A 14,028-nucleotide genomic window follows, 5' to 3' on the forward strand; every position below is an offset into this window, starting at 1 on the left:
ATCCCGTACAAGACGCGTTGTCAAAGAAGCATTTCCGTATTCGAGCATGGATTTGAGTATTGGTCCTGGCTAGGCCTGGTTGGTTTGCTCGGATTGTCTGGGGCTTGCTGGGATACAGCTTGCCCATCCCAATAAAAGCCACGAGTTTTGAAGTGGGTTGCATAAATGGCGCTCTTTGATGAGTTGTTTCCTCTCTGCAGCTCAGCTTGCTCTGGTCAATGCAAGCGAACTCCCCTCAAGAGGCGCACTGCACTGGTGGTAATTTGTTCTGCGTACCTATTATCTGTTGTGCTACTTCATAGTGTCAGTCTCGTATCTGTCAGAGAAACCCCAACATTAGTAGTCACTGCGTATCAAACCGTATAAGGTTTGAGATAGACGCACCAGCCCCAAAAGGGCCAAGGCGCTAGAAGACTGTAACGTAAAGGAGGGGAGACAGGACAAAGAAGAGAGCAAAGAAGCTGAAATCTCTCGCGCGCCATCGGTACATGGGTAGGTACCTTATCTCACAGTCGCACATAACAAAGTACCTAATGGAAAGTCAAGAAGACGAGTCAGAGAAGAACATGGAGAATGTGTGGTTTTCTCTCAGGCCCCGCAACCACAACAATACAGACCGAAAATACCCAAGTAAGCCTGGGAAGGTAGTCAGATGAAACAAGCGAGACCATCTCGGGAGATGGCCATTGGGCGGTAAACAGGCCAAGTGAGCTAAGGAATCTGGGATACCTTAGTTGGCGCTAGTACCTGGCGCCAGGGGAATATCCAGGGAGCCCCCCAGCCCCGCCGCCGCCGGTAGAAACGCTCTCGCAGCGCTAAATGGCAATCTTGCTATGCTTGCTTGTGCCCTTGGAGAATGATTGGCCCCCCCCTTTTGGGAAAACAGAGGGAACTGACGTTGATGGCGGTGCTTGTCAGTTTGATGATGTTGGATCCGGTCCCTGAAGTTGCAGGAGGCCAAGCCGCAAGGGGCACACACATGCACACACAAGGCGTTTTGTGTACAAAGAGTGTTGGAAAATCACCTAATGGCGGAGGGCGAAAAAACAACCAGCATGTAGTTATTGCATCCAATTGGCAGACTGTGCCGTACCCAGGCCGGCAGAAAGCTGCCATCATTGCTATTTCTAGGGCTCCCTCGTGTCGACCTAGTACGTATGGATGGACTATGTAAAGTTAGATCATCCCCTGGAAGGATCTGATACCCATCGAGCTGGGTCGCCCTTGTCTGTAACAGCACAGCACTGAACCAAGCTTGCTTGCTTGTGCTTGAAGCATTATTAATTATTACTTTATTACCTACCTAAGGTACCTATTCTACTTTCTTCCGCTTGTTGTTCCCTCCCACGAAAGAGCGAGGGTTTGCATTGCATTAACTAAGTACCTTACCTACATTACATTCTTTCTGACCTCAGGGCAATCTTACCGGGTCCCCCGTTCTTTTCCCAGTTCCCTGCCCACTTCATTCCTTACTTCGTCCCATCTCATCTCATTTCAATTGAACGTTTTACTTTCTCTCCCTTTGGCTGTTGTCGTCACCTGAACCCACCTTTCTTTCTTCTGTTCTCAAACGGCTTCGTTTCTAGTTATTCTGCTTTCGTTTTGTCCTGATCTCAACCTCGACTCGAATCGAATCGACTTCTCACGACCACCTTTGCGCGTTGGGCTCTTTCACTCTCTCAAGTATCCCCTCGCTATCTCACTATCCAGTCATTCCTTGTGGTCAATTCTTTGTATTCTTCTTTCCTTACGTTACGTTACCTTATCGTTCTTTTCCACCTTCCTTTCGAATTGCTCCCTCTGGGCTAAACCGACGACAACAAATCCGTATCCCGGGCCTTCATTTACTCGTATTATTCTCGAGGACCCTCCATCTGCTGCATCGAGTGCCACGTTGGACCAAGCCACTTTTGTTACATTACACGACATTGTCCGATTCGTCTCTCGTTTCTATTTGAAGATTTCTTTTCCGATTCTCCTGGGGATTGTTTCTGGATCTACCTGCGGTATTTTATTGTTCTCATCGCAAATTTGGAGCCACTATTGTCACGATCCATCCCTGTGACCACACCTGCCACCACTTCTCACCCTCAGTTCTTTATCCGCGCAGCCAGCCTGTCGTGAACTTCCGATTTGATTCTCCTCTGGCTACTGACGATCTATCAAAAGAGCGAGGTTTATCTTGCCGCATACTTCCCCCGAAATGCGCTTTTCTCTTTCAACTCTCTTGGCGCTGGGCGCCGTACAGGCTCTCGGTGTCTATGCTCAGGACTGCATCGTAAGTGACTAGCGCTTAATCACTATGCATTCACTCGAAACAGGTGCTGATGGCCCCCAGAACACATGTGTTGAATCAGTAAAGCCAACTGTCGGCTGCGCAGATGCCACCCAGGCCGGTTGTATTTGTGTTAGCCCCAACTTTATCAAGGGTGTGGCTGAGTGCGCAAGAGCTTCATGCAATGCTGCAGACGCCGATATTACCACCTTTTTGAGCAACGGGTTTTGTGTCGGTATGTTGTCAGGTTTCAATAGTATCTTACACGAAATAGGGCAGGCTGACAAGACTTAGGTCAGCAACTCCCTGCCCTTCCAGAAGCTGCCGCAACATCGGCGTCAGGCGCAGCGATGACATCTGCAGCAGCTGTAGCAACTTCGTCCGAAGTAGCAGCAGCAACATCGGAGACCCCTGCCGTGGCTGATACCTCTGATGCTGCGTTAAGCTCTGCTGTGCCTCCGGTGGCTTCAGAGGCACCTCAAGCCACTTCGACTGATGTTGTGGATGCGATTTCCACGTCTGAAACTGCCGGTGCCGTCGAACCTACGGTAAGGCTGTGATATTAAGCGTTGGAGGAAGCCGAAAACTAAACATTGATAGGCCACTGGATCTGAGGCCTCTGCTTCTTCCACCAATACTGCCAACTCATCAACAGCCTCCGAGGCGGCTGGTGCTGCCGCTACCGCTGACTCTTCAGATGACGACTCAGACAAGAAGGAAGAATCTTCCAGCGGCATGTCTGGTGCTGCGAAGGCCGGCGTTGGTATTGGAGTTACTATTGGTATCCTCGCACTTCTCGGCATCGCAGGTTTCTTCTTCTGGAAGAAACGTCAAAACCAGCGCGATCTTCCTCGTAAAAACATGGCAAGCATGTCACCGCCTATGGCTACTAGGGATCGCAGTTATCCTTTACCCGACCAGGGTTCCATTGGCGAGAAGAATGGATATGACCTTGAACTAATGTCCCATCGATATGAGGATATGCTTCCTCGCGAAGAACCGCGACACATGGTTTGAGCAAAGATAACTTGTGGGAGACATCGGCGTTTAAAACGGGGCACAGCAGAATCAATATATGGCAGATGACAATCGCATGCGCACTCTATTAATCACTGCATAACATCACTGCATAGCACATGTCTAATTGTAGTCCGATATTAGCCAGTCGGCGAGGCACCAGCACATATCGCTTCATGAAACGGTATGGCTATACCCGCGAAGGGCAGACGTCATGGGTTTGTTAATCATGAGTGGCACCAAGATTTGGATTAACTCGACGTCGGACGATTGTTTTATGAACATACAGCCAGAGCCAACATACCACACCAAGTCGATCAAGTTAGCACTGGCGCGTAAACTTCAATCTCAGTCAAGTGCATCCCATTCACTGTACATATCTTACAAGTTTCTATGAGAAATTGCATGGTGGCCTCTGGCGACGCCTGAAGACTCCGTCTCTTTTTTAAACTTCATTTTCGGATGGCAGTCGTGGTTCTACCACGAGTAATATGGCCTCTGTCCATATACTGGTCGGTTGGGGAGATGCACCCAGGGTCCCTTCTTGTTCTTCTTTTCCACACGCTCCTCGTATTCTCGTATTCTTGTCTTTTCTTCCTTGAGTAACACCGTTAGACCTAGAGATGAGTTAGCGATTTCAAAACCAGATATGTGACCAATGTGGGCATACTTGTGCTGGGATGTCTGATGATGCCCATTCGTCCACGACCCTTGTAGTCGATTCTCTTCCCTCGCCAGGGGCCCCTCCCAACCCACGATTGAGCGATATACATTCGCGTAGGGTCCTCAATCTCGATCCATTTGCCATCGACTGTTTGGATCTTCTTGGGAGTTTTCAGAGTCTCATTGTTGACTTTTCCGAGTCCCATACCACGCTGTGCAATAGCCAAATCTCGAGCCTCCTCAAGGTAATATCCAACTTCGGCCGCCATCTTCTTCTTGGACCACTTCATCTGCACGATGGCGTCGTCGACGCTCTTTCCTGCGATCTGGCGGGCCAGCATTACGAGTTTCTTGACACTTGTGGGCATAAACTCGCTCTTGTGCAGAAGTTCGCGCTCGGACATCTGAATGCTCTCGTCTCTTGTCAGACGGCCGTTGCGGCGAACCATCTGAATAACCTTCTTGCGCTGCCAACGCACTCGACTTCGAGGATCGGGGTCCACAACCATGGCCATGTTCTCTTTCGTCTTTTGCTCGATCTCGGGGGCACCCGGTGTAGTGTCGGTACTAACTTTTTCGATCTCATCCTGGAAAATGTTGTCCTCCACGCCGCTGTACATGCTCTTCTGTAGATATTCTTCACGGCTCTTGGGGTCGTCGAGCAGAGATGTAGGGTCCTGTGCCGGTGAAGCTCCAGCGTCTTTGTTCCGGGGTTTGCCCCATCCTTTGAAGAGATTGGAGGCCCATTTATGCCGTCGTTGTACTGAGGGTCCGACAGTAGTAGAGAAAACAGGAGCTGGTGTACTAGATATAGGGTGTGCGGTCCTTGCTATAGAGAAACGCTCTTGATTAGTCCATGTAGCTTCTGGGCCAATTGAGTTGCAAAGAAAGCGGACTGAGCGTTGTCGTACCTGATACTGCCAGCCGCCGCGCGGCAAGTCGGAGACTCATGGTAGCAGATATTGTCGGGTTCAGCAAACCGACCACTGTCTACCTGTTGTATCTTCCAGCTGGAGGTCGTTTCAATGGGCGAGATTCTTTTTGGCATAATTCGCCGTTGTTCAACCGAATGACGTGCACGTGACTCGGGTATTAGCGCGATTAACATCAGCCCATCTTCGGAATCAACTTGGAACTGCTTGACCACATCGAAACTCCCCAGCACCTCTATACTTTCTCGAGAGCCTCGCTCCTTCGCCCGAACAGCTTCGCAAAAGTAAACTAGTCATAATGGCCGTCCGACCCATCACCGGTGTATGTTTCCTTCGACTCAATGGCTCGCTTTTGACACTCGACCGGGCCAGAGGAGCCTGAGCCTCCCGGTACCAGAGCTTTTCGTGGACTGACAATTGTGCTAGATGCTCCGACGAAACCTCGTCCTGGACCTCAGCATCGCACTCGGTACGTCGATTTTTCTGGTAGATTGATTCGGATTCCATGAATCGGCAATTACATATTCTAAGAGGAGGATGTTCGAGGAGCTGACAATTCGAATCATGTGGTTGGTTGGAATGTACCTAGCTGACTAGCAATATTGTAGGCTCCGGCTTCGTCATGGCCAACTTCTTCTGGTAAGCAATACCGCCGACGAAACGACACGACGCTGAGAGTATATGCTCACCATTCCGAACCAGGTACGGCTTCCACATGCCCCGAACCAACGCCCGCGACAACTACTACATCAAGCTCGAAGAGGAGCGAGCTGCCCAGAAGAACGAGTAAAAGAATCAACGAACCGAAACAGTACTTTGTCATTCAAGCAAGGGCAACGAGAGATGGGAGTGCACATAGATACGTTCAGGCGGCTTGCCGAGGTTTCGTTTGTCGTGTAGCTGGGTAGAGAAGAGAATACCACCAACGCTTCGTTTGAAACGGTCTTCGTGCATTCTATATTAATGGACAAGGATAACCGAGCTAGTGAAGTGCAATTCGTGAGGCTGAGAGTATATCTGGGATCGACAGTGCAATCCTGTGTGGTCGAATCATAATTAGAGGTTCATTCATCGACAGGAGCAATTTTGTTTCATATCTCGGTCTGAAATCTAGCAAATAGTGACAGTTGGTACTGATTCTGTCAACTAATGGTTTGATAACGATGTTGTCTGCTGGTCACCTCGGCCCATTCCGGCAATGCCGTCATCAACTTGTTGCAGCCCTGCAGGTGACTCAGCGCTCTGATATTCTACCTCACGTCGACTATCGCAGAATCGAGCATTATCTGAAGGCTGCTTCTTTTTTTTTTTTTTTTTTTTTTTTTCTTTCTTGCTTATTCGCTACCTGGGTTGGTCGTACGCATGGCTGGATGCATGCTCTGCTTAACTAGAGACTGTTGGGGCTAACAATGACGTTGGAGTTTCACAAGAGAATCAGAGTCTCCCTTGAGAGGTTGGCATGCTATGTGATTTTCGGAGACAATAGCAAGTTGCCCTGGGTTGGTGTAAAATCGATAGTTTGGTTTGGTTTATCGTGCTGCGTCTGGCGCGTGCCAACTTGATGACCAGTGATAGTGCTGAGGCGCCCTGTCTTTGCTGTGTTGTCCATCATCACTTCTCTGTCCCACTGGAGGATACTCTTTGCCCTCCCAGGCCGTCGTCTCGACCATGAAAGAGCCCTTTTTGTCTTTACATCTATAGCAGCAGATGGCTCACGTCAGAACAGATATTTGTGATACGGTATACCTACTAATGTTTGGGGCGCCATTAGACGATCAGGTGGGGGAGAACTTACTTCCGGAACAATCGCTCAATCGCAAAGCATTGCACAGGACTATCCGGCTTGACGGGCTCTTTGATTTCGCACTTGTACTGCAGCATCTCGAGAAGTTCGCACCCAGAGATCTCGACATTATTGACCCCTTTATCCAATTTGCGCTTCCGGCCGCTTAGGTTGGTCTGCACGCGCTCAGGAAGCTCTGAAGCGTGGAAGACTTGGCACGGATAGCCCATTGTCAAGAACGCCCAAGATCGTACTGAACTGAACGATCGGCATCCAAGTAAAAGGGCCCCTAGCAAGTTCAGCTTTCGGGGTCTCGGAATGGAGACAGCGACGGGGAGTCGGTTGTTAGGTGAGGTTGTTGAGATGAGCCTCGAAGACGTAAGTTGAACTTGAGATTTTGGGTCCAAGCTTCTTGCCTACCTATTGGACACAAGCATTCAGCACATCATGATTAGATATATTGTGTTATCGTCTCGAGAAGTCAATCACACAGCCCTGATTTCTTTTGACTTTGTTTCACCTTCATGTAATCACGGCAAACCCCTCGAAATAGGTACCTTTACATATCATGTATCGAGCAAGGACCTGATGAGCTGCTTTGGCTTACCCTTGAGCCACCGAAAGAGTGAAATCGACCTCACTTTTGATCCAAGCCGACTGTACAGGCTTGCATTCTCGAGCGACACTCAGACTGCTACTTATCAAACCTCAAGAGACTTACTAAAATATCACAATAGGTCCTTCGAAGCTTGCGCTCTTCACTCCCTGCAGACCCCAATCGCTTGAGCAGTCCGGATCAGGTCCCGCATCAGACTCACATCCTGCCAAACAAACTTACGCATATATCAGAACTTGATGAGATCACAACAGCTCACTTTCATGCTACAAAATCTGCCGGTCTCGGCATATCTGGCCGTCATCTGCCACTGCTATACAGGCTCATATCAAATCTCATCACCCCTCCGCACCTTTACGCCATTCTGGTCATCGATACTGAAGGCCGTTTTGATGCCACGCGCCTGACTTGTTCGCCATCTCATTTGCAACATGTCTACGTCCACCGCCCAGCAAGAAGTGACCCAGACAATGCTCGTGCTCTCGTGGCCGATGCAGAGGACATTCTTCTCTATGGAAGTGTCGCAAAAGCGAGTGCCGGTCGCGAATGGTGGGGGACTGTCGTTGTGGGTGGTGTTGGAGCTGGTGATATCACAACAGGCTGGAAGGGATGGCTACGTATTGATCGCGAGAGCGTCCGTGGCTTTGCACCGGGCATCAGCGCAGAGGAAGCTTTGGGCCACAAGAGGCAGAGACAAGATATTGTCGATGCAGCTGGCTGGGCTGCTACCTCGCAGTGGGGAAGTTTTGTCTTCAGAGAGGCTGATGAGAAAGTGTCGGAAGAGGATGCGGATCCAGAGCAACCCTTGGGTATTGTTGAGTGAGACGAGAGCGCCCGAGACTGAATGAATAAAGGTTCGAATTGCTAAAGAATCAGCTGCTTCAGACTTATATTCACGTTGACATTGAACAGTGCAGCTCAAAGTCATCAAGAACACCATATATGAGGTCACAGGCGAGCCATCCAGGAGATTGACTGGAAAGCACAGTGACATTGTGAAGGTCAGATCTCAATGTGACGCCAGCAGAGGCACTTCATCAGGTATGGGGACCGAGACGAACTTCAGTCGTGAATATGGACATGAGTCGACTTCCTGCCGGACACGAGTTGTTAATCAAGTTAGTGGAGTGGAGCAATGGATGGATGTGTCGAACAAAGTCTCAATGTTTATCAGGGCGGGGGGCAGGCATTGCACCATGTTCTATTCCCCAAATACACTGGATGGACCATGTGCTCTTGTGCCGAGTGTTTGTCATGCGATTTATTTCAACTGATTATCATTCAACTGTCTATGTTGAGTCAAAATGCTTTATTCGGTGGTATATGAATTGGTCACCTCGTAAAATACTACCTGAAGATGTTGTAAGAGCCTTGATTTTTTTCTATCTTTTTGCTGTTCTATGGGATTTGATGTGATGCTCATCAGGGTATAGTATGGTGGTGCATCAAAGAAGGTAAGAATCTAGCTAGATATGACGAAAAGCCTCGAAACCAGAACCCATCCGTCTATCCAGATGTTTCTTGTTCTATCCAGTCTTCAAGACTTGTATGTATATTGTGCTCATGACATCTGCAAAAAGCCGTTATGCAGATGCTTGGGTAAAGGACTGTTCGTAATGCATGGCTGTAACAAAGGAAAGATACCCGAAACTCCGTCAGATTCCAGAGGCGAAAAAACCGTTAACCCAAAATGTAATGTTTGAAGTGAAGAGTGCGAATTAGATTAGATGGTAATACCATCCATGCCGACGGCAATCTCTGTGATGCCGGACTCAGGGATAATGGCAGGCTTGGACATGTGGCCCTTTGCGGCCTTCTTATCCATTTCACGCTTGATACCGTGGTTCACGGCATCGAGAACATTCTCGACGGTGACTCGAGGCTTGTAGGCGGGTTCAGTGCCCTCCTGGTAGACACCGGTCTTGACGAGAATGCTGTACCAATCATTGTCGGCAACCTTGTTCACGGCGTTGGTGCCTCGGATATCACTCTCAGGAGTGTCACCAACAAAGTAAACTGTCTCAGGAGGAGCAACAAGACCATGCTCAGTCTGACGCCACTGGCCCATCAGACGGGAGGCAAACTCGAAGGTGGAAACCTGGGGCTTTCCAAAGGCGTGGGTGTGTAGAACGCCGTTACCGCTAGTGAGGTCCTTGAAGGTGACTTCGAACATGCGGCGAAGGGCACCCATACCTAGACGGACATGCTCATGCGCAGCAGACCAGACAACATCATTGTGAGAGAAGTAGAAGGGGGGACCCTCGTCGTTGGTCTCACTGCGGGTACCCAAACGGCCACCCTTTGACATAGCAACATCGAGCATGATCTGTATGTCTCCAGCCCAATCGCGAGAGTCGGCGAAGACAAAAACAGCGTCGATGACAACGTCGGAAAAGTCTCGCTCACGGGAGTTGGCATGCTCCTCGGCGGTAAGCTTGCGGAAGGGGGTGGTGGCGGCGTTGTGCTTGATGATATCGCCAGGTGTGATAACATCCTTGAAGCCATAGCCCTCAGCAACATGTCGGCACTTCTCGCCCTCACCACCGACGACAAGGACGGTGCCATACTTCTCGGCCATTTCTCTCATGGGAGTGTGGCCGCAGATGAACTGGCCAGGCTTGATGTCGCACTTGAGCTGACCTGAGAGATCGCCGCATCGCTCCTCTTCAGTCTTACCACCACCATTGGTGAGGAAGATGTGAGGTCTGCAAAAGGTATCAGTATTGCATGGTTCAACGCCAGGGTAAAAGTCACGATGCCGTTTATTAAGTGGACCTCCCCAGAATAAATCCGGGGTTGGTGGATCATGACTGCATGCGTATTGTGGATGAATCGACTTACACTTGAATGCCATACTCATTCTCGCCGTTGAGAACCTTCATGGCCTGGATGGCCTCAGGAATGGCTCGTCCACCACGGACCAAGACACCGTCGATGTCGAAAGCGAAGACAAACGAGTCGGCGACAGGCTGTGAGATGGGAGGGGAGATGGGAGAGGCGGGAGACCCGAGACTGGCGATACTGTCACTGGAGCTGGAACTTCCGAGCTCAGGAGAGCTGGGGACAGAGTCGGGGGTGGTGACCTCACGCTGGGCGGGGAGGTTGTCCTTGAAGAACTCGGTCTGTTGTGAAGACATGGTGATGGTGTTGCTAAGAATGGATATGGTCCTGTTCAGGCGCACGCGTAGCAGAAGGGACGCGTGTAGAAGTTGAGGTATCGGTAGAGTGCTTTAAGCAATGTATGATACCAACTAAGAGGCTATTGAGAAATGACTCGGGGAGTGTCGAGCTATTTGTGTGTCTGGTGGTTGTTGATGATAGTGGATATGGAATCTGGGGAATGATGGAGACTGATGAGTTTCTACCGTCAAGAACGGTGGGAGAAATCTGGGGCTTTATAGATTTAGATGACAAGCGAAGAGCAACTGGCAAGTACGTAAGATTCCTGAGGATACAACGTCCAAACAAGGCGTCATCTTGGCCGTGGCTCTGATCGATATCGAATCGAAATCAACATCCATGGCATTCTCGGTGGACGCCCGTCGATACGTAGCTCGGGGTCCAATAACCGAGTCAGTCACTGTCAATAGAAACCGTGGCAGGCCATGGATGATTCCCCCTTACCCACAATAACGGTTCCACCGTATTTCTTGTGAGGCATTGTCTTGGTTACAGCAGAAAAACTTTAAGATGGTTACAGTATGAGGTAAGGGATGCGATGCGATGTGATGCAAAGGGCGATGACGGTGTTGCTTTTCGGGTCTGAGCGACAAAGGTACCTGCCAGAGCGAGACAGGTGGAGTACTGGGTACCCATGGTTCCCTGCTGCCATGTACGGGGAAACATGGTATTGGCTACGCTAGCTTCTGATAACCTGCTGTCTCTCTCTACTCGCGGCTGGGGCGGGCTGGGTTCCATCTCTTAGACGCCGTCGCCGCACTAGACCAACCCCATTCTCAAATCTCAACTTCAGTTCGCGTCCTTTGAACGTCAATGACCGACCAGCCAGGCACGGCAGCGGGCACGGGTACGGAAACAAACAAGTACTACTCATACGATATCTGAACATGTACACACGTACGTAGGTAGGTCCTCGAGATACGAGACATGCCTCGTTCCCACTTGTCACCCAACAGCTGAGGCTGTAAATAACGCAAATGGAGCTCATTCTCTTGAAGCAACATACCTACTGTACTGTATACATACATACATGGTCATGGATCAATCGATGACACATGGCATACATAGACTAAGCACTCATGATATCTGACTGTTCACAGTAACACGGTACCACCGATGTTATACTGTACAAACAAACAAGCAATGATCCGTCCTGTCAGACGAAGGACACGGCCTGGGAACGCCAATTGATTCCCGTTTTCTAATCTGGCTGCCCTGAATCGTGACAGATAACAAAAGCTCACCGCATAAAACGGTGTGCCACCGTACCGTCTGATAACGGCAAGGATGTGCTGCAGAAAAGATTTCTTCCTTTGGTGTGGACCCTGAGGCTCCCTGTTACGGTTCGTAGCTCCAATCAGGGTCTCAGTTCCGGCCATTTTCAGCCAGTCAGACAGGCATGCCAGGGAACGTCTCTTGTTGCAGGGAGGCTTGCAGATGGCTTCACCACGCAGTAGCTTTGCTCTGGCTCTGGCTCTGGCTCTAGCTCTGCCTCATCTCAGGGGCCTCTATTTTTCAAGGGCTCGGGCGCAAACTCAAACCTACAGTACAGGGCTCATTTCTCGGCGTGAGAATTAATGCAAGGCCAACGACATCGAGCGCCTGTTCCGCCAGAGAAACCGGATTGAAAGGTGATAGTATCCACCGTCAAGCAGCTCAATCATGACGCCAATACGGTCACCGTCAGGAGGAAGAGGCATTGGCGAAGGTACCTACCTACCTAGCCTACATACCTTAGTACCTAGATGCTCTCCCAACCAAGACCACGGAAAATCAAGAGACGCTACGTCGATACTTTGCAAATCTGGCCCCGGTTTCGTTATTTTCGCGCGCACAGTTTCGGTCCGTTGTTTTATGTGACGTCAAGCCAGCTCCGCTCAGGGTCCGCTCGTGCCCCGCCAGTCCGGTCCGCAGCCCTATCAGCCATGCCGTCCGGCCCCACCAGGGAACACCGTTATCCACCCATGGTCAAGGCGGCCATCTTCGGCTGCCCTGGGCGCCATCACCAAACGATTATTCATGCCAAACCCGTCTCACAAGTATTAGCTCGTCCAGCAATCGGCAATCATGTTGCGATCTGGAAAATGAGAAACAGACATGAAAGAAATAACGCAATTGCAACGAGTATCGTAACAGGTGGAGAGATCATGGTTGCACAGGCATCGCATCTATGTAGGTAATGTATCTGCAACACAGACCATCCAATACAAGATCTGTCCCTGAAAGCATGTGAAACGCGATAGCCCTTATCACCCCTATCGGGTTCAGATCTGCATATGGAAGCACAAGTCTACAGGGTCCTTATACATACATACGCTGGGCCCTGAATTGGCGGTTTGTTGTTGGCTGGCTACAAGTCACTGCACCGGTCTGCCACATCAGTCCAACCGAGCTTGGCTTAGCTGGTCTTGGCTCGGCTCAGCTCAGCCTTTACTGTCTGTCATCTTTTGATACGGTAGTCATCGTCGTAATTGGATTGTGCTCTACCGCTTTTCTGTCATACAAAGCACTCCTATGTCATCAAACTCAAGCATGCATCTGTCGGCGTCGTTATCTGCTTGCCCTTCCATTCCCGCCGTGAAAGAATTACATACAGCTCGTTGGACCATCATATATCCCTTGGCGGCCTCCTAAACGACCTTTAGGACAATCTTTGGCTGGGATCATGGATCATAGTGCTTGGCGTCCCAATATCAGCATGTCTTGATCAAACGTCCGCGCCGACGCGGGGCATGCGCGCGATTAATACAACTCTTCCTTGCATCATCCTTGTGGTTGATTAACGGAGCACAACGTTGGACGAAAACTAACAATGAGGGGGGAACACTGTGGAGAATGAATGAATGGTACAGTGCAGTGCAGTGCTGTTGATTGTGAGTCAAGTACTCCGTATTACGGTGCACTTTGACGGTGACATGAGGGAGCCACAATATAACCAGAATTGTCGATGTTTTTCTGGTGGTTGGATTTCCTCTCCTTTGACAGCTGTCCCTGATGTCACTGTACATAGCATTCTCTGCAGAAGTTCTAGAAACAAGAACTGTCAAAACAGAGTTCAGAATTTGCAGAAAATAGCGGCAATTAATTTTGACCGTCGTCTGGAAACCCAAGCAATTGGTATGTACTGGTTACTAACAGGGATCTACAAAGTTAAGTCTTGGCCAAAGTACAGAATACAGCTTCGGTCGACTCCCGTCCTTAGATCCTAGCAACCTCCTGCTTATCACTTCCTCGTTACGGTGACACCTCCCGCCTACCGTTCAGCCCGTTCTGAATCTGACGGAATATATCTCACGTTTCCTTGGTTTGTGATGGAGGGTGAGAACAACGATAATCTTGAGCAATTGGGCGTGACAGAACGGACACGGTGCAGGAGATCGACAGTAAATAATATCCTTTTATATGCATGGCAAAAAAAGCCGCGATATGCGGATTGGCTTTGGTCTAATTACTCTGTACTTCCAGTCTAATACAATAAATGTGTCTGTCTCCTGTCACTTGGGTTTCTTGCCGCCAAACGTGCCAAAGTACTCAAGCATTTCCATATCAGGCATGGATCGAT

At 49.7% G+C, this 14,028-nt stretch overlaps 5 protein-coding genes across 5 annotated transcripts; 2 read left to right on the forward strand and 3 right to left on the reverse strand.

Moving 5' to 3' along the window:
• Positions 1 to 2,302: 2,302 nt before the first annotated feature.
• Positions 2,303 to 3,292, forward strand: J7337_005515 (uncharacterized protein; the record flags this gene model as incomplete). Its single annotated transcript, XM_044823191.1, has 3 exons — positions 2,303 to 2,510; positions 2,570 to 2,823; positions 2,876 to 3,292. The coding sequence occupies 3 exons, from the start codon at positions 2,303 to 2,305 to the stop codon at positions 3,290 to 3,292; spliced, it is 879 nt and encodes a 292-aa protein (XP_044681682.1).
• A 477-nt stretch (positions 3,293 to 3,769) lies between these two features.
• Positions 3,770 to 4,906, reverse strand: J7337_005516 (uncharacterized protein; the record flags this gene model as incomplete). The annotated part of the gene is made up of 3 exons (XM_044823192.1): positions 3,770 to 3,909; positions 3,963 to 4,751; positions 4,867 to 4,906. The coding sequence occupies 3 exons, from the start codon at positions 4,904 to 4,906 to the stop codon at positions 3,770 to 3,772; spliced, it is 969 nt and encodes a 322-aa protein (XP_044681683.1).
• Positions 4,907 to 6,416: 1,510 nt separating this feature from the next.
• Positions 6,417 to 6,900, reverse strand: J7337_005517 (uncharacterized protein; the record flags this gene model as incomplete). Its single annotated transcript, XM_044823193.1, has 2 exons — positions 6,417 to 6,582; positions 6,683 to 6,900. The coding sequence occupies 2 exons, from the start codon at positions 6,898 to 6,900 to the stop codon at positions 6,417 to 6,419; spliced, it is 384 nt and encodes a 127-aa protein (XP_044681684.1).
• Positions 6,901 to 6,988: 88 nt separating this feature from the next.
• Positions 6,989 to 8,109, forward strand: J7337_005518 (uncharacterized protein; the record flags this gene model as incomplete). Its single annotated transcript, XM_044823194.1, has 2 exons — positions 6,989 to 7,048; positions 7,408 to 8,109. The coding sequence occupies 2 exons, from the start codon at positions 6,989 to 6,991 to the stop codon at positions 8,107 to 8,109; spliced, it is 762 nt and encodes a 253-aa protein (XP_044681685.1).
• A 900-nt stretch (positions 8,110 to 9,009) lies between these two features.
• On the reverse strand, positions 9,010 to 10,423 carry J7337_005519 (uncharacterized protein; the record flags this gene model as incomplete). The annotated part of the gene is made up of 2 exons (XM_044823195.1): positions 9,010 to 9,991; positions 10,128 to 10,423. 2 exons carry the CDS (start codon positions 10,421 to 10,423, stop codon positions 9,010 to 9,012), a joined length of 1,278 nt encoding a protein of 425 aa, XP_044681686.1.
• Positions 10,424 to 14,028: the final 3,605 nt, after the last annotated feature.

Source organism: Fusarium musae, chromosome 4 (genome assembly GCF_019915245.1).
Source record: "Fusarium musae strain F31 chromosome 4, whole genome shotgun sequence".
NCBI lineage: Eukaryota > Fungi > Ascomycota > Sordariomycetes > Hypocreales > Nectriaceae > Fusarium > Fusarium musae.